General features: G+C 27.6%; 1 protein-coding gene and 1 long non-coding RNA gene across 6 annotated transcripts in view; one reads left to right on the top strand and one right to left on the bottom strand.

Annotated features, from left to right (window-relative positions):
- Window positions 1-25,726, top strand: part of LOC142326212 (uncharacterized) — a 148,669-nt gene that overhangs the window by 9,719 nt on the left and 113,224 nt on the right. The window contains exon 3 of one of the 5 annotated variants that reach the window (XR_012756724.1): window positions 22,702-22,874. The exons of the other annotated variants lie outside the window; for them this stretch is intronic. This is a non-coding gene — a long non-coding RNA (uncharacterized LOC142326212). The remainder of the gene's footprint in view (window positions 1-22,701; window positions 22,875-25,726) is intronic. 5 annotated transcript variants of the gene reach the window in all.
- LOC142326211 (uncharacterized) overlaps window positions 3,532-25,726 on the bottom strand; it is an 89,073-nt gene continuing 66,878 nt past the window's right edge. Inside the window, exons 3-5 of the mRNA XM_075368496.1 lie at window positions 8,082-8,294; window positions 5,415-5,578; window positions 3,532-4,194 (exon numbers count right to left, since the gene is read on the bottom strand). Coding sequence (XP_075224611.1) covers window positions 3,854-4,194; window positions 5,415-5,578; window positions 8,082-8,294 — 718 coding nt within the window. The 3' untranslated portion in view covers window positions 3,532-3,853. The remainder of the gene's footprint in view (window positions 4,195-5,414; window positions 5,579-8,081; window positions 8,295-25,726) is intronic.

Here is a 25,726-nt window from a genome sequence, read left to right as displayed (position 1 = left end):
ATATAAAACAAAATTAAGCAATTTACAACACCATTTACATTAAAGAAGTAAAGTATTTTTATAACTTAATTTTGTATTGATTTATGGTTATTTTAATTATTACAAATTAAGTTTTACATAAGTAATAAAAAAATTATTTATCTAATACAATATATAATTTATTTATTCAGTCATTTACTTTAAGGCACAGATTATTTATCTTAGTGAAGAGTAACATAAGTATTATACTTCATTGATTAAAATCACAGATAATTAATCATATATTAACTGGTAGAATATGTTTATTTTAAAATTAAAAAAATAAACCTCTGTCTATTAATACTTTTATTATTAAATTAAAACATTAATGATTGTTGATTAATAAATCATTTATAGTTAAAATTGTTAAATCTATAGCTCTGATTATACAATTGTTTTTTACATTGCTTATCTGTTAGAATGTACAGGATTCTTATTATATTGCATGTTACCATCACACTAAATTATTTGGATTTTATTATTAACAAACTTATTTTACAAGTTATTATCGCTCTTTTCTGTTTTAATTAAGAATCTTCTTGTATGTACCTTTTGGGTACATAAACAGCTTAAAAAAATGTGGAAACTTTCTAAAATTATTGAATATTAAATGACTAACCTTCAAATTATTAGAAATTATTCTTCCAAGGACTTTTCAGAGTTAAATTTACCAGCACGTTCTTCATTAGCATTTTTGCTGTACTGTTAGTAACGATCTCTCTCTTAAAAACTTTACAAAACCCCTTAATAATGTAGTTGAATAATATATTGATCTCTGTTGTGTTTATGCTGTTAGTCCTTTTTTTTTTAGTTAAAATTTAATGTGTTTGTAAGTGTTATATAAGATAAACTGGATATAACTAACACATACAGACACTACACATAACAAAATAAACTATTCCAAATTATCTTGTACCAGGGCCCACTTACAAGATGTTAACCATAACATAAAAAATTGTATATGTACCATTTAAAAACTAATTTTTCAGTACACTTGAATTGAATAAAATTTATAATTATGTTAATATTAAATTTGATAAAACAACATATTAAATAAATGAATCAAACACCGATTGATTATACTCATATTACTTGATTACGTACATAAGGAGTTTTGTATTCTCCTTTTAGATAAATTAAGAATGGGAGTAAGTTGTGTGGTATCAACCAGAGAGAAAGACAGCCATTCGGCTTTTGTACACTCCTATACAAGAAATAAAATCTTAGGATACTTCCATATTCAAGGGTTCTTATTCCCATCCAGCTCTGATAAAGAAGGAGCTTTAGCTAAGCACCTGCTGCTTACAAAAAGATACTAACTTGATACCAGAGATGGAACCAGAGTGGCTAGCTGTTAAAAAAAAAAAAGGAATAATTGATAATTAAAAGGAAGTAATAGTTAATTCACAGAGAAGCTGCCTCTGATAATATCCTTAAATTTTTCCACTAACCTTTTTAAAATGATTGTTCAGTGCTTTTCTGCTTAAGAAAGTGCTGTTAATTAGCTTCAAAAAGATATTGAAATAAGTGATTCATTTAATATAAATGACATCTTGATTTAATCCTATAAAATTTCACATCAGTTCACTTGGTCTGATAAATTTATTTATTGCTTTATATAAATTCATTATATGATTTCTATAAATTTGTTAGGAAATGTGTAACAATTTTTCAAATTTTATAAATTACCCAGAACATCCACTCATTGAGTGTACAGTTTTCTTACAGTAAAAGTAACCTCAAATTAAATATGAGTTAGGGCAGTTCATATAATTTTATTTCCAAATTTCATGCATGTAGATTATTATTTATTGGTTGTTTGATTTTCCAAGAAAGAATAATATTTTAACCACTTATTTAGTTGGTGATGGTGTATGTTGAGCAGATTCTTAGTACATGTCTATTATCTTTCTACACCATCAAAGGGATTTGTGGCGCACATGTTCAGATGCCCTCCTTTTTTTCACATTATTTCACTTTTGATATTATCCCATTATGTGATCCTGAATATCAGGAGGGGATATAGCAGAATATTCTTTGTTTACTGATAATATAAATTCCAAACATTTAAAAAAATTTTGGAAACTTTAATTTTATTTTATGATTGTATTGTCATGCTGGATTCAATGACAAAACATTTTTAAAAATTAATTTAGTATAAAACCTTATTAACAAACAAATAAACAAATTAACAATAGTTTCTCTTTACCAAAGATTTTTCATGATAATCTTCTTTTTTCAAAAAAAAATTATCCATGTGTTCAATATGAAGTGAAAAATATTACAATCATTATTTTAAAAATATATAATTTTTGAATAAATGTGTCACTCATAAAAGACATCTGTAAGCAAAGAGGGTTAATATAATTTATAAAATGTTTTATTTATTATACTTCTCATTTCTTTTTTTCTCTGTCTTTATTATTCTCTGAAAAAAAAATGTTATATATTGATATCTCTTTGTATACAATCATAAAATGTAGAATGCAAAAATGTAGAATTTACAAACATTGGTAAATATCTCTATCATTTGCTACACAAGTAGACTTAACAAAGAATGGGTCAAAGATTAAAATATTGTACCATAACTACTGAGACATGCACTGTTGAAACACTGACTCATTGTTCGATGAACAAATTACTTTGCTTTTGTACTGAGCATTCTCAAATGAAAAAAAGAATGTTTGTTTAACTTGTTTTAGATTAATTAAAAAAAATATATATAGTAAGCAGAAAAAGAAAGGATTAATATTGTGCAATAAAGTTCAACTGGAATCAAATATGCGAGTATTTTATCAACAAATAGTTACTGATGATTATATATATATACTAGCTGTTTTTGCTTGCCATATTAAAAATGATCAGTGGCTATTTTTATTCTCTTTCAGTATAGTTAAAAAAACTGTGAATATAAGACTTTATTAAAAATGGTAATATAAGGAGTTTGTGTTATAACACAAATTATTAGATATGTTTAATGTATAGTTAATATAAATATGAACTATATATATATTTTGTATTCAAATTTATATTTTGTATTCAAATATATATTGTATATATATATATTTTTTGTGTTCAAATTATTACTCATTTTTTAAATTGCGTTTTATATTCATATCAAAAGAACATTAAAAGTTTGTGATGGAATAAAAATGTAACCAGATCTGATAATCAATGTAGAAATTCTGTGGATCTATCTTATAAATGACAAACCTCCCCTCCCCAAAAGAAACTTGCACAGTTTATTAATTGTTTATAATATTTATTTTCTATTTATTATTTGTTTATTTATTATTATTTTTTATTTATTTATTTTTTTTTAATAAATTCCTTTTATTAGTTTCTCAAGAAAAAGATAGTACTGTTATGTATTCTTGAAAGTAATTCACCTGTAATGGGAAGTAACATTTATTTTACAGTAAGTTAATATTTTGGTTTTACATTTTTTATATATATATATATATATATATATATATATATATATATATATATATTTAAAGAATCATTCTCTATATCATTATTTGTCTGACAAATTGGCAAGCCCTGTCGCAAACTTACTAATCTGTAGAGCATCAACTATTATTAATATGATTAAAGGATCCTATTTTTAATAATGTATTGTCTTTTACCTCCTAGTAACATCCTTATTAAAAACTTCTGTTCCCTTAGACCTAATCTTTAATAAATCATTGATCACTGCATTAATTTTCACATCTTAACTTTCAAAATTGATTTTGAATTCAATTTATAAATATTAATTTTATTGCATTAAAATAACCTTAATTAATAATTTTATTGTATTACTTGTTAATTACCATATTTAAGAGTTTATTATTTACCAATGATTTTCCATGGTTGTTCTTTGAGGTATATATTGATAAGATGGGTAATAATTATTTGGTGTCCAGCTTGATGATTGGTAGTATGATGATGATGATGGATATGGTATATTGTTACGCGAGCTGTCTTTAGACGGTTGTAATTCATGGTAACTTAATATATCATTATGTTGTCCCATATGACTCCATGTGTTATTTTGATAATATGTCGATAAATACTGCTCAAGTTCTGAGTTATCTACTGCTGAGTTATCAAAATTATCATTTGAATACTGATATAATTCTTCCATTTTATTGAAATCTATATGTGATTCGCTTGGGGTCTCCGAACTCATACCTATAAAAAAAGAAAGAGAAAAAAAGATATATTACCAATTAAAGTTAATATTTTGATCGGTTGGGAAGTTATTTTACTCTCTTCTTAGCCTAATGTTTGTTTTTTCTTAATCCCATAAGCATAATTCTGCTTAATAAATTCCTGCATAAAATGACCAAAAAAAATGAGGAATCCCCAGAACTCCAAGTGCAACTGAACACCAACAACCAAAAACATCAGATACATTTGAAAGTATCAGGTGATGATTTCATTTTTTCTTGAAAAATTTTCTGAAACAATTCTAGACAGTGACTTTTACCTGAATTTTAAATTACTTTAGTCACTTTTTTTTTTGTTAAACAATTCTTCCATTAAAGAATTGATGTAAATTTTTGGTTATGCATTCTAAAATTAGTTAGTATTTTTCGACCATTCTGTAGTTGTCTTTCTTCCACATCAAGTTACATAATTCTCATTTATCCTGAGATTAGATATTAAGTTCTGATTAATTTTTAATGTTAACACACTGAAGCCTAATTTAATTACCAGCATCATTTTTGAGTTTGTTTAAAAATACTCAGGGTTATTGTAATTTTTAATTTAGTTATTATACACTTAAAAATTCCACATGCGTTTCTCATAATTTCATATGATTTTCTTAATTGTCTATGCATTTAATTTCTTAATAACCAAACTTTTGTGATGTTAACAAACTAAACTTTGTGGCTTAATCATCTGCACATTCCAGTTTGAACACTGTCTGAAATACTTGAAAATTTCTGATAATCTTTTAAGGAAATAAATGTTCAAATGAACTATTTTAAATAAAACTTCAGTTTTATGTATATTATTTGGGGACTATGCCAATGTATAATGGCTTAAAACATTATATAATACATATACAAAATGCCATTTTAAAAAAATCACAGTATATTTGTGTTAAACAGTTTATTAATCTGGCTAATAATATATCATATGAATGAAAGTTTTGTATGCTTGCTTACATAACACTATTATGAGATTATGTTTTTAAAAACAGATATATTTTTCAATCAGATTATTTATATGTGCAATTGTAGTATATACTGACTGTCAAATAGTTAATACTCACAGAATTATTAAGAATTATCAGTATAAGAAGAGCAACTACAAACAATTGTTGAGTGAAAATCAAAGAATAATAAAAATTGATTACTAATGTATCCAGATATTAACTAAAAAGAAAAAAAAATCTAACTTACTTGATGATTGTGTTGTTACGGATGATGTTGTTGGGTATCTAATTCTTGGTAAATGACCTCGATTTGGAGTTGTAGGGGGTGTAGGCGGTCCAGGTGGCGAATTTGGTCCTAGCCTTATTGAAGATTTTTCCTCTTCACTGTGATAACTTTCAGTCTTCAAAGTTCTGCAATTTAATGAAAATAAATATTTTATTATGTGTTTTCATATTCTCCATAATTCTGTCATTTATTTTAATTTTTTTTTTTTTTTTTATTCTTGGACACTTTGGTCTTTGTTTAAAATATTTCTTAGAATTTTTGTGTTTGGAAGATATAAGGAAAATCCCATGATCTGTTCTGAATCTGAATTTAAATTGTATTTTATTTTTATTTTCTGTTTTTCAAAAAGAAAATAATACCTGTACAAAATTTTTGATTAGAAATGTGCTGCTCCCATTCTGAATATAGATTTGTTCACTGGAAGATCTGTGAGTCCCTCCTTATATTCAAGTAGATGTCCACTACTTGAAGGGCTCGTTTGTGTAGGGTTGTTGAGGCTTTACAACCTTTGTGTGGGTAAATTGAGCCTTTATCATCATCCACTATTCTTCCTTATCCTTGATCCTTTATTCCTCTGTAGTAGCTAGATATCTGTTGGATCCCAATTAAAGATCTAAGGATCTCTTTGAGTGACTGTATCTTTGACATCTACAGTTTGATCGGAGCAGCTGTGCTTATCAGATTATTTACTTTCAGTTAAGGCCCTCCAGAGACTCCATTTTCTTATCCAGTGGCTTTCTAATTCTACTCCTTCCTAATACAATGAAATTCAACTTTACTGAATTACCCGCTGGATAGGCTTCTAACAGGCTAGTATACACAGATTGTATTAACACTGTTTATAAAGCTTTAATAAAAAAAAATTAAAATTGTAAAAAATCTAAGATATTACTTCATAATTATCATTATCTTCATTTTTTTTTATTCAAATGATAGATTCTTTTTTTATATAAGTAGTACACGTCATCAACTGTTTAGTTATTCATAATTTATAATAATGCCCACAGTATGGCAATGGCATTTTATCTTTTCTTTACAGATTCAATTTCCATGATTCTACTTGCTGAAATATTCCAGATGTTGCTGTTCCATCAGGTTATAAGAGCTGTAGTTTATTATCTTTCTTCTTTCTTAGAACTCTTGTTCCCAGTAAATAATCTTTTCTATTACATATAATAAATACAATTTTCTACATAAAACCCAAAAAACAAAAGGAAGTCGGCTGTTTTATATATTCTGAGCATTGTTCACTAAGGAGTTTTTTGCAAGATTAAAAAATATTATTGATTGAAGCTACACCATAATCATGAGTCATTAGAAAGTCACTACATTACCACTGATAGATTCTTCTTTACTACTTTTTTTTTTGTTTTTAGTGGTAATCAACATAACGATCATTAGCCTTTAAGTATTATCTTGATAGCTACCTATACTTATTATCCTATCCCAGGGGTCGGCAACCTTTTGAGTCAGAAGAGTCAAAAATTACAATTTACAAAATTTCAAAGTTTTTAAAGAGCCACAAAATTTTTTCGAAAATAGGTTTATTAAATAACAATTTATAGATACTTACACTTATAATTATTATTTTAACTCTTATTATAATAAGAGTTATTATAATTTACTATTATTTCACTATTATTATAATTTTTATTATTTTTAAATAATAAAAAGCTATAAAACAGATAAATAATAAAATAGGTAATTTATTAAATATATATTTTAATAAAAATACTTTCGCAGTAATATCCAACAGTGGTACTTTGTTTCTTTTTTGACAATTCTTATTGACTTCAAAAAAGTAGTTAGGTATCTTATTTGGAAAAAAATATTGATAATATGTGTTTTAAAAATATAATACTTATTATGTTACCTATCTTTACTTCAGTTTTTTTATTATTATTATATATATGTACATACATAACTTTGAGAAGATGATTCGCTTCTAACTCTTTTGCTTGAAACAACAAACTATACATCACAGCCAAAGCACTGGTGAAGACGCCAAATTGTCTTGCGTCGAAAGCGAATTAAAACCTACATAGAAACATCCGACGACGGCGTCATTCGAGAGCTTCTGAGACTGACAACAGTGACGACGCGTGTCACAGGGGAGCGGTGCGGTGAAAAGCGAGTACAAGTGGCAAAGCGATAGAATCGGTGCCTAATCCTCGTTAATCGATTCAGAACGATATTTAAATGTTTTTTTTTTGATAAAATAAATAATATTTGCGTATGGAACTAAAGAGCCGCAGCTTCACATCCAAAGAGCCGCATGTGGCTCGTGAGCCGCAGATTGCCGACCCCTGTCCTATCCGTATTATCATGTGACACTACCTTAATTGAAATTTTATTAGTGATCCAGAATGTTTCTCTTTGAGGTGTTATAATGATGGGATAAGCATGAAGTTGTAAGGAAATGTAGTCTACAATTTGCAATCATGTAGCTGTCCTTTAATCATACAATCATATATGTTAATCAACCGAGTGAGTTATTTTTTTAATATTTAAATTTGTATTTGTTAATAAAAATATATCAGTTTGCGCTTCAAACACATAATAATTCCCATTTACTTATACAATTTAGAAAAATTTATTAAGATTCTCTTTTAAATAAAATACTTTTACCTAAACAACATACTGTGCGGTGGTCCATCTATTCTTTGATTAGTCTGAAGATTTGATGATGTTTGTGGTAGTGTTGATGTAGTGGTGGAAGTCGGTTTTGTTGGTTTACGCCTTCTAGGTTGGTATTTGTAGTCAGGATGTTCTCGTTTGTGTTTTACTCTTAATCTTTCAGCTTCTTCCATGAATGGTTTCTTATCAAGGTCTGTTAATTGCCTGTGTAAAATAAAAATTAACAGTAATTATTAATATATTTTGTATATTTAATGTAAATGATTTTTATATCACATCTGTTACCTTGTACATGTCATTTACATTCCATGATTTACAACTTGGCAACTATAGAAATAACAATTTTTACTTGTATATTGCTTCATATCATCTGCAATTTTGTTATTTATTTAAATTAAAAATATGGAACAGATGTTAGTGCTGTTTGTTATACAGTCTACTTTATTTATTTATTGTCTTTCTTATCTTCTTAGAAGTTTTAATAATTTTTGTTTAATTTTATAATTTTTTTTTATAACTTCAGTAATTTATATTATATTCAACTTAGCTGTTTATTAATGATTTTAGTACTTGCTGGAGAGATAGATTTTAAACCTTTCATAGTGAACATACTAATCCACTGAACATGCTAATGTCATGGTAGAGTGGTAACATGTCTGCCTTTTACTAGGAAAGTTCTGGGTTTGAATCTTGGTTAGACTTGGCATTTTTCATTCACAACAAATTTATTATATCATTTAAAAAAAGAAAACAGATAAGGTGTTGATTATGATTGATCTTTATGTGATTTCAATAAAAAATAAAATTAATAGATTACTAATTAAAAAGTTAAATAACTAGGAATATACTTAGGATCATTTAATAAAAGTAAACAGACATAAATGCACAGTTCACTAGTCATCTTCATTATTTATAACAGAATGATTAAAAATAAAACTTTTTTTTATCCTTATTTAAAAAAAAAATTAATCATGTTTATGAAGAAATAAAAACGAGTGTCTAACTTTTTTCATATAAACAGACTGAACTCAAAAACGTAAACATTTAAAATATATCCTGTAGTCTATAAGTCTACAGGATATATTTTAAACTAACTGTTTGTTTTCTCCTGGGACAGCTTTTTTGAATTAAAATGACTTATTTTATAAATAAGATTAATGAATTTGGTAGCCTATAAAAGCGAGGTAATTAAAATTAGAAGAGTAAAATTATTGAAATACTCTTATGTATAATCAAACTGATTTTTTAGTATAACAAATTGTATGTTTCTCATACTGCACAGAAAACAAATTTTAATGTAAGGATTGGGTGATCAGACGTCCCTTGGATACTTTATTGGAAACCACCCTCTCTCTCTCTCAACCTCCCCCTCTCTCTCCCACCCACCTTCTCTCACCCTTTCTCTCTCACTCTCTCTCTCTCTCTCTCTCTCTCTCTCTCTCTCTGTTCGTCCGCGTGCGCATGCGTGTATGTGAGTGCTTGCGCGTGCACAAGCACTGTACAGAAGTTTATATAATCCATTGTTCCTTTACATTATTCTCAACTGTTTGTTATGACCATGATACATGTAAAGTACCATAAATTCAGGTGTTATAAATCATAGTTTTTTTTTATAAAAGTAATGATGTTCACTATGCAACTAGTCCCTATGTTGAACAGAGTGAACATGTGACTAGTAGACCTGAACATGTGACCTGCAGGATGATAAGACATACTTTTAAACTGTAATGGTGTTCAATACACAGTAATTCTGTAATATTACCTTTGTGACTGGACAGGTATATGAGAACATCTTAATTATTAGATCTTTGCCTCTTAGTAGGAAAGTTCTGACTTTATTCTTGAAAAGAAAGGCTACATTAATTTATTCCTTTGCATTATCTTCAACTCTGTTATGACCATGTTACATGTAAAGTATCGTAGATTCAGGTGTCATCAATTATTGTTTCTTTCTCTGAATAATGATGTTCACTATGCAACCAATCCCAATATGTAATCAAATTAAGTTTGAATCTTTGTTAGATTAGAATTTGAATGCCACATTATGTGTGTATTATTAATGAATTTTTTTTTCCTGTGTGCTTATGTTTCAGCCATTGACATCTGAATTCTGGATTCTTATTGCATATATGAGTATGTTTCATTTGTATTCTTATTCATTACATGTTATCCAATATTAGCTATTTTTAAAAATTATTATTTCTGATATTTTTTATTGATCAGACCTTTCTTGGATACTTTATTTGTAACCCCTCCCCCTCTCACTCACTGTGTGTGTGCGTGTGTGTGTGTGCGCGCGCGCATGTGTAAAAATTTGCTTGTGTTATCAAATACTTAAGAATTCTAATTATATTATGATAGTTACAACATGTTTATTGTTGGAAGCAATACTAAATTATTATTACGCATTCATTATTTTACAAAAGTGCTTGTGCATTTTTGAGAAACTTTAAAATTTTTGTGAAAATGGTTGTCATATATATCCTTCAGAAGTATAGATTTTCTATTCGAATTAAGTTACTTTATCAGTAAAATTGATATAGACTGTTATACCTTAAGTATCATTCTTGAATGTATGAAAATGTTAGTCCTCGTCACTCCCTTATGTAACATTTACTACAAAATTTGTAAAACTTTCGTTTTCACCTTTGGAATATGAGTTTTTCCATTCTACATTATAATTTTTATTTTTTATTTATTTATTTATTTTTTTAAATAAATTTAAGAAATTAATTTTAAAAAAATTTATAAGTAAGTTGTAATAATCAATCTGTATTTTATGTTTTGTCACTATTACTGTATTATCTCTATTTGTTATATATTTTTTTTATTTTAATAGGTAATAAAGTTGTTATACTTGAAAGGTATTTAAACCCATTTTTATGATAAGAAACTTTGTGGGAACTACTTGAAAAATTGTTAAGAGGGTCATGTTTTGTCAGACGAAGACCAGAAGCTCTAGGACCTTTTTGAAAGATGATTAATTTTTTTTTTAATTTGTGTATTCTTTTATGAAGGTTAGTCTAAAATGCTTCTGCGTTATAAATTACCACTTCTCTAATAAACGAATAAGCTTATAAGAGAGAGATAAAATATATAGTTTACGTTCTTTTTTCTCTCCATCATTTTATTCCCAGTAATTTTTTATTAATTTTCTTATTTTAAAACATATTTTAATATCTGTGTAAACTGTAATATATTTAAAATTAGTTGTACTATATTATATAGAAAACTTAAAAACATAATGACAAGATTTGATGTAAAAAAACTACTTTATATATATATATATATATATATATATATATATACTATTTAATTGTTTGAATTTCAACTTTTTTTGAACTATGCAAATTAAATACAAAACTTACTAACCCTCAATCAGATAGCATCATTCCCAACGATTTAACGATTAAAGAAAGTATTAACAGTATAATTTTTTTAATGGTGTTATTTTTTAAAATTACTTTTATTTTAAACTTTTTAGTTTTATTTGTAGTAATAGACTTTGACAAAAAACAGGTAATTAATTAGTAGTAAATATTAAAAATAGGGAGCACAATACACCAGAAGTTGCAGAATTTTGTTACTAAGGTAAAGAATTGCAAGAATTAAATAGTTATTTAAAGCAGACTGCACAAGCAAGGAAAGAGCTTTCCTAAAAAATAATTCTGCTAGTATCAAATCTTACCAACTTAAATTTTAATAATTGTAATTAATATTAAAAAAAAAACAGTTTACCAACAATTCAATTTGAAGCGTTAAAGTGCTTTCGGAATTAAATTACATCTTCAGGAATTGTCATATTCGTCCTATTTATAATATTAATTAAAACTTCACATTTTTACAGGACGCTTATGTTGACATAATTTTAAAACATATTACGACCAGCTGTTATGTTTTAAGTAAATATAAAGATTTTTTTATAATTTTAGATGTGAAGTTTTAATTAATGTTATAAATAGGACGAATATGGTAGTTCCTGAAGGTAGTATTTAATTCTGAAAGCGCTTGAACTCTTCGAATTCAATTGTTGGTAAGTGATGTTTTGTATATTAATTATAATTATATACTTATACCAACAGACCATGCTTAACAAAATGATTAAATTGTAATATTTCTCTTATTGTATCTAATAATCAGAAAGAAATTTTTCAAATTATTTATGTTAGATAGTTTTATGGAAATAAAATGTGGATAATATGAAAAAACAGAAAAGAAAAGAATTAAGGTCTTTGAAGCATGGTGTTACAGAAAGATATTATTAACTAACAGACCCGACAGATTTGAGTATATATATATATATATATATAGATTAAATGAACACAATTGAAAGTTTGATAAAACATTAACAAAATGAACATTACAAAACTTCACAAAATTTAACCTTTCCCTTTTACCCTGTCACCCTTTCTTCCCCCCTTTCCCCCATGTTCCTTTTCCACTTTAATTTTTACCAAATTCCCGTTTCCCCCTTTCACGGTTCCCTTTCCCCCGTGTTCCCCCTTTACTTTTTTGCATTTTCCCCTTTTTACCTTTTTCGGGTTTTCCCTCATTCCATTTTCCGATTTTTACCTTTCTCCCTTTTTCTCCGCGCGTAAATCGGTCCAGTAGTTTTTTAGTCTGTAACAGACACACTTATCGGAAACCCTGAAATGGAATCGTAAAATATTTAGTATAGCGTGTGTTGCTTTTACACCCAATAGATAGCCCTGTTTTTAAAAAAAAGCATGTTTTTACCTGTCACAGGTGTGACATTTTAGGTATATAAATAGTAGGTATATAAAAACGCGCGCGTATTCGAATGCAACGTTGTGTCAAAATTTTAAAGCAATTTGTTAAGAAATTTCGGAGATTTAAGATTTTGAACAAACGAACATTTACATTTTTATTTATACAGAAGATGATTCAAAATGATGAAAATTCGAAAAGAAAAAATTTTAAGATAAATTGGAAAAAATAAATTTTTAGCAGATTCTTGTAGATTGATGGTGGACCATGTATTAAGTTATCCATAATATCGGAATAAACCTTAGATAGGTTTGCGGTCAGGGGTTGGAGAGATATAGCGTGAAACTGAATATATTGTATGTAGTAATTACGTTTATTTTAAAAGATTACAAGGTACTTACGTATTAACGTAACGGTGGCGTTAATACGAGTTTAACATAGATTCAAAACAGTCTATTAATTTTAATAAATGGTTATTTTTAAAAATTACGGTGTTAATTAGTCAAGGTTAGCGAGCGTAGGTTAAGTTTGGTTAAATTATATTTATAAAATAAATAAATATAAATAACCATTTCTTAAAATTAATAAAGAGAATCAATAAAATAAATACTCAATTTTAAATGAAGGTGTAGCTGCGGTGGCGTTAATACGTAAGTACCGATTACAATAGAACAGAAAGTAATGGAAAATAACATAAACCAATCAAATGATTGATGACAAAAAAAAAGTTTAATTTTTAATTAAAATGTGTGTAGGCTTACAAAAAAAAAAGTAAGACTCAAAAAACTCGAAGTTTGGTAAAGATAAGGAACTGAGTATAGAGAAACGACGTAAACAGTCACAACTGAGCGTAAATTACGGATGTTACGGGATGCAGAAATTTTACTTTCGTTCGGATCTTAATTTTCAACAGTTTCATAAATTTTTACGAAAAATAATATTTTGAATGTCAGAATGCCCTCAAATTATTTAACAGTACAATCTCAAGTAATGATTGAGAAATAATATTTTTACAATCGTCTTTGTAGATTGTGTAATTTTTCATTTAAAAATTCTTATACATATATAATAATACATATATATAATACATAAGATGTACGAAAGAAACGCAGAATGGTACAGCCAGCGAAATTTCCTCCGATAAAATAAATGTTTAAAAAATGAACCGGATTAGTGTATTTAAAAAAACTAACGCTTGAACATTAGGGTAAAATTTATTAGCTCTTTTTTAAGTTGTTAAAGAAAAGTTGACTTGAAAAAACTTCGGAATGTCGCGATACCTTTATTTATCTACCAGAGTTAAATTGCTCAGTACTATTATATGAAATGTATTATGCATATTTTATATACCATATTCAATTTTACTTTCTAAACAGAACATTCGATCAGGAAAATTGACCTCCGAGAGTTTGCATGTATGGACTCTAGAACCGTCAAAACGGTGACTTTGGTAAAAAAAACTTCGTGTCTACGCGCGTATGCTCGTCGCCTTCTAAATCAGTTTATATCTCAGTACCATAATATCCTAAAAAATCTTAAATTTGGTACAAAGCCTCCTGTAATGGAGCATTAATGCCATTAAAATTTGGTTCTGATATCTATAAGGGTGTGAGGAAATGAATTGAAGGTGATAGAGATGTCTTATCTTGTGATGTGTGAAATTTGATGAAAAACCTTCTCTGACAATTGAGTACTGGTCAACACATTCACAATAAGTCAAAAAAAATATTTCAAAAAGATTAACCCTCATGTTTAAAATAAACATTTTTTTATTGTTTTTATTACTTTTTAAACTTTAAATTTAACCTTATGATGATATTATTATGCGAAAATTGATGCTTCAATTTTATCAAAAAATAACGTACGAGATTTTTTATTTTTTTTAACATTTGCTTAAATTTAAAGCTTAGTATTAACACTTTTGTGCAACAATGTTATTTAGTTTTCATGTTTAAATTCAAATTGTTAATAATAAAGGAGATGTGATTCATATCTTGAGGACGATTACAGTTTCATTTGCAATCATTTGAGCGTTAAAATTTTGTAACTTTAATATCGACATTGTACAGTATTTAGAGGGAATATACGGTGATGATGTTTTTTTTATTATTATTATTATTATTACATGGTGAAAAGATAAAGATGTTACGATTTGCTGATGGTATACGTAGTAATTCTAGCTTAGAGTAAAAAATATTTAGAAGGAACAATGATAGATGGATGAAGTCCTACGTCGTAAGAACTATCGCATGAAAATAAACAAGAACAAAACGAAAGTAATAAAATGTAGTAAAAATAACGAAGATGGACCACTGAATGTAAAAATAGGAGGAGAAAAGATTATGGAGGTAGAAGAATTTTGTTATTTGGGAAGTAGAATTACTAAAGATGGACGAAGCAGGAGCGATATAAAATGCCGAATAGCACAAGCGAAACGAGCCTTCAGTAAGAAATATAATTTGTTTACATCAAAAATTAATTTAAATGTCAGGAAAAGATTTTTGAAAGTATATGTTTGGAGTGTCGCTTTATATGGAAGTGAAACTTGGACGATCGGAGTATCTGAGAAGAAAAGATTAGAAGCTTTTGAAATGTGGTGCTATAGGAGAATGTTAAAAATCAGATGGGTGGATAAAGTGACAAATGAAGACGTGTTACGGCAAATCAATGAAGAAAGAAGCACTTTGAAAAATACAGTTAAAAAAAGAGAAAGACTTATAGGCCACATATTAAAGACATTCTGGAATAGTCGCTTTAATATTGGAAGGACAGGTAGAAGGGAAAAATTGTGTAGACAGGCAACGTTTGGAATATGTAAAGCAAATTGTTAGGAATGTAAGATGTAGGGGTTATAGCGTAATGAAACGACTAGCAGTAGATAGGGAATCTTTGAGAGCTGCATCAAACCAGTCAAACAGCTGAAGACAAAAAAAATTATTACAAATCGTTAAATTCCTCACAGCTTAATTTTTTTAATAAGCTCATTTAATCGATCATTTCTTAAAGATGATTTTTTACAAGGTTTTTTTTTTAGTTTTTATTTTTAAGAGACTTTTATACGTATTATTTTTACATTATTTTCATATGATTTATATTTACGTAATATAATCATTTATTATTTTTTTTTTACTTATTTTCATAGTATTTGAATGATAGAACAAGGTCAAATCTTTCTTCTCATTTCTGTGTACCTCAAACTTGTGCGAACTTGTCGCATAACATATTTAACGTAGTTCAAGAAATTAAACGCGTATTTCAAATTTATTAATCTGGGTTATTCCAAAAAATAATCTTTCATTTTTTCTCAGATTCTATGAATAGTTGTATAACATATACGTAAATGCACTTAAAATAGTATATTTCGATCTAAAAAATATTTTTTCTTAAAAAAAAAATTATCAGTTTATTGCTTATACAATGCACGAATATTTCAATTTTAGATTAGTTAAGTAAACTTAAATAATCTAAGGTGAGGTAAGTTGTTTATAAAGAAAACAAATATACTACAGCCCTAGCAGCTGCTATTTTTTTTTTTTTTTTTTTTTTTTTTTTTAAGTTATGAATTTATCTATCGCATGGCACGCGTTTCCTTCAGTCTTTTTAGTATTATTATGTGTTATTTACTACTTTAAAAAAAGGAAACTGAATAATTCAAATAATAATAATAAAGAAGTAAAACACCTGGATTTTTTTTGTTGTAATGTTATGTATTTTCAGCTGCTTTCTTATCAGTATGATAATATTACTTATCAGAAAATAGTGTGCGCACGAGCCTACCTCATCATACCGACGCATATGCCTTTCATTCTTTGCTTTTCTTCGTTATCATGTACATCATTGTTTGTTCCCATTAGTTACAAGATGTATTCCGTTTAATCTTTACTAATTTATTTACATAGGTTGTTATGTTATTTGTCGATATTCCCGATGTCGATACTAGTTGTAGAATAGCATATTTCTTTGAAATCTATGTTCATTATCATTTAACTTAAAAGTAAAATGAGTAATAAACTATAAAAGTTTTAGTAAATCCTAATAAAAAAGAATTACAGCATAAATTATACCGTTTTCTTATTTCTTTTTTTTTATTTGAAGAAATAAAAACTGTTTAAAAATTGAGTATAGAAATCTGATCTTTAAAGAAGATAGATCTGATCTCCCATTAAAGATTTTTTAATATTTTTATTATATTTTACGATTCTAACATTTAGATTTTTTAGTTATTTTTTATGTTATATACTTCCGAAATATTTTTAATAAATAGTTTTAAGAGATCGATCTAAAGCTACGGGAAGTTGTCTAAAACATTTTATTCCATATTACTTATAAATACAGATGTGGGTAATCGTGATATTAATATTTTTGTTTAACACATATGTGATTTGATCGTACGAAGAGAGATCCTATTTTTACTCGACCTTTTGGCAGTTCATCTGTTTACGTGTTTATGATGCAGTTGCGACCAAACACATTTCCCGTGTTTATGAAATTTTTCAGTAATGTTCCTTGCGATTAGGTAGAACATAACATACGCGTTTTATGTTCAGAGCGTCTGTGGAACGTCGTCTGTTGTCTGTTAACAAACGAAGTACGACGATAACGACCTCTGTTATTACAAGCGTCTGTCGAACGATATATATTCGTAATAATTTTACAAAAAAGTTTTTTATTTAAAATAGCGATCAAGTACAACTGTTAGAAAGAACGCATATGATAATGTTTTGGCGTTTTTTGAATGTATTATTTTCTGAATGCAGAATTAAATTTGATGTGTAATTAATTAATCAATATAATGTCGTCAAAAAAAACAGAATTCAATGGATAAAACTTCTCTTATATATATATAAAACTCGATATTTTATTTGTTGTATATGTTTATTTTTATTAATTCAAATTCGTTATAGAGCTTAATTTTTAAATTATTATTCACGTAAATAGGAGTAGTAGTATTCTATCGTTCTAAAAAACTAAAAGAATCTAAAAAACTTTTCAGTAGAAAACTAAGGTTACGAGATCGCTCTACGGACATGGCAACTTATGTTAAATACGATGTTATACTATATCGGAATGAAAATATGTATAGCTTATTTTTACTTTCCTAGCATCACAGTTCTAGAGCTACGCTGAAAGAAGGAAAATATGCTAATCGGTCCAAAAATGAATTATGGGTTTTCGCATTTCTTGATGTTACATGACTTAGGGAACCTAATAAACAAAAACAGTGTGGGTAATGTTCGTCGTACGTATGTTGGCGCGTTTGAAGCTTAATTACTTTTTGATGGAATTTGGCAGACTCGTGTATATCTGGTAATTTGTTGGTAAAGGTTGGGGGGGGGGTCAATATCTCCAGGGGGTGGGGCAAGTAGTTTCTTAGGGATCAATTTATTCGAAATTTTGCTAACGTAATCCCACTTTATGTTAAGTTCAGTACATGTGTTCGTGCTTATCTTACCATTTGAAAAAACATTTCCCCTCCCCCCAAATTCTCCCCAGAAAACGAAAAACCTATTTTTTTATTTGTTTCGTATTTTTTAACCGATTTATTTTTATGTGTTCCTAAACATGCTAGTATTGCAAGTGGTCCAAAAAAAATACTTTGAGAGCAATATTGGGGATGCTGAACCTATCAAAAAATCTATATTTTTAAACTTTGATAGGCTTATCTTTTAAAATTTTTCGTTTATTTAAACTTTTAATAATATTAAAATAAAATGTTATAACATAATTCACCCCCACCCCCCAAAAAAAGGAATTTTAGGTAACTTTTTATTGTATATACATTTTTCAGTGGCTTTTTTAAAATTTTGTTCCATTGAAAATAGTAAACATAGACAAATTAAAAGATTTTCTTGCGAGGTGGATTTTCGGGACAGATTTTTTTTAGATTTTTTAAACTTTTTTTGTGTCTCATTATTTCAATAAATAACTAATGCCAGGAAAGTATAACAACTTTGTCGTTAGCTTTTTTAACTTTGATTTATAATTATTTAATAAATTTTAACCAAATTTCTTTTAATCCGGATATGTAAATTAGTTTTAAATAATTCTGATCTTTTTTTATCTATATCAGTCAAAATAAGATTGTTAGCAATGATATTTATCCATTATTTACTTATATATTTACTTATTGTACCTACATCCACGTTTGAGAAGATTTCTGGAAAACTTTGCCAAACAAATGGTGTTCCAAGGATTCTTTGCCGAATACTTATTACGTGAGGTATATTCCGTAAAAGATGTAACTTTTTTTTTTACCCTTTGTATGCAGCAGCTACGTAGGGTAAATCAAAAGTTATCCTAAAATCTATTCCTTTCTTCTAATTCCTAAGGAAGAAAAAATTATTCTACGGAATAAAGACTGTTTCTTTTAAAAATAATTTTAAAGGTTATATCTTTGATCACAAGTTGCAATACCAAAAGGCATTGGGACTTAGTTGTTAGTTTATCTACGAACTTTTACCCTGTATAAGATAATGTAGACTAAAATACTAAAATAATGTAACAGGAATTCCCGCAAACCTATCTGTTCCATTTTGTGTTTGTAATCGTGAATTTCTTAATTGCTTTTAAAATCTGTGTGCTTAAAGTTTATTATTATTTCATAGATTGTCGAAAATGTTATACTTATTTCTATTAGAAAAAGTAAGATCACAAGTGAACAATAAAATTTTTAAGAATTTTTTAAATACAGTTTTTTATTAGAACAAATACATGCTTAGTTTTCGGCCTACGTGTTGGTAAATAATTTAAGTACCCTATAAAATAAAAACACATCTTCAGATTTCTATCAAATTGTATAATAATATAAATGAAATGTGTATAGAGACTTACAAAATATTATATTTAAAATACAATGGTGTATTTAAAATTATTTTGTTTAGGGAGAAATACATATAAATACTTCCAGAAACGTTAGTTTTTTATTGGTTTTATTTTAAACTAAACCGTTACTGTTTAAATATATTTAATTTATTTGAAAATATCATAAAAATTTTTAAGTTCGGTGTATAATTTTCTTTCTTTTAATTGAATGTAAAAAATTTAATCAATTAAGCACGGTGAAAATTAAAAATTTGGAGATACTATTTTTTTCAATTTTAACGCGATTATATTAACACAAAAGTGTTCCGTAAACGTTTGTATAGTTTGTTTATATAATTCGTTGATATTTCACGCAAGCGTGTTGAAAAATATGTATTAATTTCATCTTTCTGCTTTTAATATAATTAGATGAATCCACACAGTTATTACTTCTCGGGAAATATTAACTTGGAAAATCAATGATATTAAATAAGAACAAAAATCAACCTTCAAAGCTACTATGTTTAATAAATCTGTTTCTGTAGATTACCGAAGTTAAACAACTGATATATTATTAATCGGTAATCGCGATTAAAAATAATTTTTAACCGAACTAAAAATTCGGGTGGACTGACTAGATTTGATTACTGCATTGTTGTAAGTTTGAATTTTACATTTCAAAAAAGGTATAAACTAGAAAATTTAATTTTTAATTAGTATGTTAGGTAGCCTTTATGGTTTTATTCATAGATCTAAGGACATTGAAAATAATTAATAAAAAGTTGTTTTTTTTAACTTATCGTGTGTAAACAACTTTTTTCCAGTATCTCTATCGGTAATAATAAGAATAATAATTTTAATAAAATATTAATATTTCAAATGAGACCTATAGATTTGCGTAGATAATGAAGATTTTTATGACTAACTAGTATCTAAGAAATCTATTATTTTAATTAATATTTTTTTCATATAAAAGTTATTATTGCAGTTAGTAATGAATATTTAAATAATAGGTATGGATGTAATTTATGTGTGTATCCCTGAAAAACGTAACATATTAGCGTAGTAGCCTAAGTTTATTTTTTTAGTAAATAATGCATATCTGTATCTTAAAACCTTTTTTTTTATTTAACCTCCGGGACCACCGTCCCTAGGCGACAGGCGTGGCATTTTCACACACGCTATAAATCATTCATCTCATCCTCTGAAGTAATACCTAACGGTGGTCCAAGATAATCTTATTAAAAAATTGTTATTTTATGATCTTGCCGCATTTAAAAAAAAAACAACTATATTTGTTATGTTATTAGTCCGAATTGAAATTCCGTAGTATAACGATATTATCAGGGATATGACGTTAATTAAAAGACGGTATGAACCAAGTGTTCTAAGTTTCTTTAAACCTCCGGAACCACCGTTAGGTATTTCTTCAGAGGATGAGATGAAATGACAACTTTGTAGGGTGTGAAAAAGCCATGCCGATCGGGATTCGAACCCGGGACCTCTGGATGAAAGTCCGAGACGATACCACTCGCGCCACAGAGACCGGCATGTATTTTAAGACTCAAAAATATTAATATCAAAGTCCGTACCGTTTTTTTTAAGAAATTCAACATGACCTGACAAAATTGCAATCAATTTTATACGCTTGCGATAACTTTACAGAATATAACTTGACGAGTTAATCGATGAGTACATCTATTCGGGAATTATGTTAAAAAATAAACAGAATTGGATCAAAAACATTTAACACTCAATAACAGACATGAAATTTTAAAGAATTGTGCACGATATCCTTTCGTACAGTCGTCGCCAAGTTACAGCGAGCTTGGAGGGACGACGATTACTACCCAACGTAAAAACATATTCCTCGATCTTAGTAATCCCCCTTACCAAATAATTATTCTATTTTTAATAAATGAATGCAACTATATTGAAATAAAATACAGTCGGCTAATTTTGTACTGTACATTGTAAAATGAAATAACGGATGTCAATATTATCTATTACTAATTCACAGTAAATATAATGAAAGATGTTTATTATTGTAACTTTAATTACTTACTGGAAAATTAATTATCCGTTTAATTCCTCAGCTAGAACGTTCTCCTCGCTGTCATCACTATCTTCAGTGTAATTGTCACTAGTGTGACTGTCACTATACAAAGAGACAATGAAAGATTCTGTCAGAGATTCTATTAACTTAGCTCCAATATTCACTTTCGATTTTTTAAACTTTTCACAGTAAGGTTTCCAGTGTTCATCGAATTCATTTTATCTTCACCCAGTTATTGCACTTCTGAAATCTTAAACGTTGTGTTGTGGCTCGCAACATGTCATTTTATCCCTGAATATACCATCTCGGTTGGATTTAAATCAGAATGGTAAGGTGGAAGTTGCAAATTTGATACTCACTTCTTTCCAACATAATTCATCAGATTGGTATAGTTTTCTATTACTTTTGTTCAACTTAATTAATTCATACAACTGAGGTTTAAACATTTCAGATGAAAATGGAATATGATATTTCTGTAGCAGTCATGTCTTGTTCCTTGCTTGATGACCCTGGAAGTTTTTCAGAAAGGGTATTATGATACAGAGCATTATCATTAATTATTACTGACTCAGGAAGAAGGTTAGAAACTAATTTTTCCTCAGCCCATTTCAAATAATTTTTAATATTCATGCTATCATGGTAATCACCGCTTTTGATTTGACTGTCCAAGTTAACATTGCATTGGGAATAAAACCCATTTCACCTTCGGCTTGAATTATAATTAAGCGTTCATCTTTATTTATTGGTAAATAAAATCCTGCACTGCTGTCGTCAGCCCATGATTTTGCTGTTGAATGAGATAATAGAATATAGTATTTATCTAAGTGTACGATCGCCCGGTTACATTTTCTAAAATCATTGATGGCCTGCAAATATGAAATCCTTTTCTGCCAAATATAATGTTTTTCAACTAAAATTTTGCTTTCGTTTTCAGTTTCACGCCACTTTAAACTTAATTCTGTCAAAATTTTTCTTAAACTAATTTCACTGCTGTTAAAATTAATTTTAATTTTCAATTCTTTATAGAGTTTAACCATTGGCAGCTCCTCAATCTTTGAGTGAAATTTATTCATTCATCTGGTCTATGCTACTAAGAGATGACTAATCATGGTATGCCAATGTATCAGAAAACAATAGTATAGCAATGACGTGTGGACTGATAAAATAAGTTTGTACTCAATATTTGTACCAAATTTCTTGTAAGTATTTTTAATGCCAGTTTATTCAAGAGAAGGAGTAGTGGATTTAAGGTCAGACAGGATGCAGAATATTTTGTAGCCGCAAATTATTATTAAGAAAGACTTATTGGATGTTTGTTTTCCTTGCCACATATAAAAACATGTTCATGTTTAATACAAAATTAAGTAATATGTTCATGCATTTTTAACTGCTCCTGTAGAATTGTTTACCGAGTTTTCATTAGTTTTATTTTGCAACTTTTCCTTCTTTTATTATATTGATAATTTTTTCTGTCGAATTTTTCTTTCTTGTATTCATATAAGAAAAACTATATTAAAATAATTTTTTTCCTGTAAAGTTGCAGTTTTAGCTATTTATTTTGTGAATTTTTTTAAAGAAAAAATTAATTTCATTTCATTTATCGAGCTATGTATTTTTATTTTTTGTAAAGGTTGATTTTATTTTTAGTTGATTAAGTTTCTAAAGTTAACAGCGTTTCATGTTCATGTACAGGCTTAATCTCTATGAGCATAATTAGTTTTTGAAAAAGCATTATATTGTTTAATAAGTAAATACATTTTTCATCAACTAAGTATTTTCTAATTTACTTTTGCCTTAGTAGACGTAGTTTCATCAAAACTTCTCTATAACAGAAAGGTACTTATCGATTTTATAAAATTGTGTAATTTTTTTAGCTTTATCCACCCATCAGGACTTATATTTTTTCTTAATAGCTATAATAATATTTTTACCCGTACATTAACATTTTATTACATTTGTATTACTTTAAATATATCATTGTTTGGGTAATACAAAATAATACTGCAAAATTTTTGTTATTTTAGTAGTAAAATTACAAAAGGTGGATGAAATAATCCAGACATCAAAAGTAGAATGGGAGAAGTATGGAGAGTTTCATGCTGAAAAGAAATCTGCTGTTATCAAGTATAGATGTAAGAACTAAAAGTAGATCTCTGGAAATTTTTATTTGGATTGCTGTAATAAAACATGAACAATAATAAAAACAGAAAGGAAAAAATGTGGTTTGATAGAGGACTTTGAAAATTAGATAGGTTGATAAAATTTTAAATTAAAAGTAGTCTTTACGATGAACAGAAGTGGAAAACATTTTGCAAGAATTATGTAGAGATGAAGGTTGATGAAAAATATATTAAGACATCTAAATTTAGTTAATTTGGTCATAGAAGGATTTTTTGATTGTAAAAACTGTAGTAGAATATAAATATTGGAATATATGAAACACATAATTGGAGATGTAGACCGTAATATATCTCAAAGTTGAGGTTAAAAAATTGGCACAGTATAGAAAGGAGTAGCATCAAACCAGTCAACTGACTCATTACTCAGATTAAAAAGAATAAATAAATATATGTATATGCACACGCATGCATGCACACACATACACACATTTATATATATATATATATATATGTGATACATATCATAACATTTCACAATTGTTAAACTATAATTTTACATTATTAATGATTTTCATTGTTTTATATACTGTTTACAGTGTTATATAGCAGTCAGAGAGAATCATCAGACAATAAGGAGAAAATCTTTTTTTAATAACATACCCAATCATAAAAAACGTGTTTTCAACAGTGTATATATAGCTTTAATATAATTGTGTATACAAAGGTAAATAAATTGGTATCGGCTGTTTCATTGACTGAATAGTCAATGCTAACTGACAATGAATAATCAAAACAGCTGTAGGACTTTCCCGTCACGTGGATTTTTTCTGATGTATGGCTTACACACACAACTTAATTTAAAATATTTATAATTTTATTTAAATATAATATTTTTTGTACAGCTGTACATCAGTGCTACATTAGTGCTCCCTGTAGTGACAGGAGGTATTATTGATGCAGTATACCCACTTAGCCACTAGTTTAGTGCATTTTTTGGGGTAGTGGTTTGCAAAAAAAAAAATTTTCAAATATTATTTTTTAATTGTTAACAAATGTGCCTAAGAAAAATAAGAAATCTGAAGATACTGAGGATAACCTTGCTCTACAGTCTCACCTCCTTGATCTTTTAAGTTGAAAATTTAACGGTATCAGTGCTTCATATATAGAAGTAATCTGCCAAATTTGGCCAAAATCGGTAGTTCTGGAGATATAAGGTGTTAGACCATATACCTTATATACACACAAATACATACTAAACAACCAAAAAATTTTCATCTAGTTTTTTGGGTTACTTAGGTGCCAAAATGACAAGACCCCATGAAAAGCACATATGCCCAAATTGGACCGATTACAATACTTTTCCTTCTACAGCTATAGCTCTGATATAGTGCTAGATTGGAAAGTAATGAGTTCAGATTCTTACTTTTTTTGTATCATAAATTGCTATATAATAGTAAAAATAAAATTGTCAGGATACATTCGTATTTGTAACTGCAGTCTTACTCTATTAAATAATGATACAATACATGGTATTAATATGAGCTAAATCATGAAACTATTTTATTCTTTTTGATGATTTTGTTCAGAATTTTTTTTATTTTTAATATTATCTTCATCATATTTATACATTTTTTCCGTTAGAGATTTTCCAAATTAAGAATTTTTTTAGATCCACAATTTTTTATTTTTCATTTCCAAGGGAGATTCCTTTGCAACCTTTTTACATTTATCTCTTTTTCTGTTATGCTGATGCCAATAAAATTTGTTGTTTACATTTCATAGTTCTTTCATTTAAGGGATTTATTCAAATTTATTTTTATGGTATTCATTTTGACAGTAAAATGAATCTTTGTCCTAGAGTTGAGTATTATATTTTTGAATATTCACCTCACATTATCACCAAAATATAATAATAATAATAATAAAAAGGT

Source organism: Lycorma delicatula, chromosome 6, assembly GCF_047948215.1.
Source record: "Lycorma delicatula isolate Av1 chromosome 6, ASM4794821v1, whole genome shotgun sequence".
In the NCBI taxonomy this organism is placed as follows: Eukaryota; Metazoa; Arthropoda; class Insecta; order Hemiptera; family Fulgoridae; genus Lycorma; species Lycorma delicatula.
The sequence above is the reverse complement of the archived record's forward strand: the minus strand, read 5'-3'. Positions and strand labels throughout refer to the sequence as shown.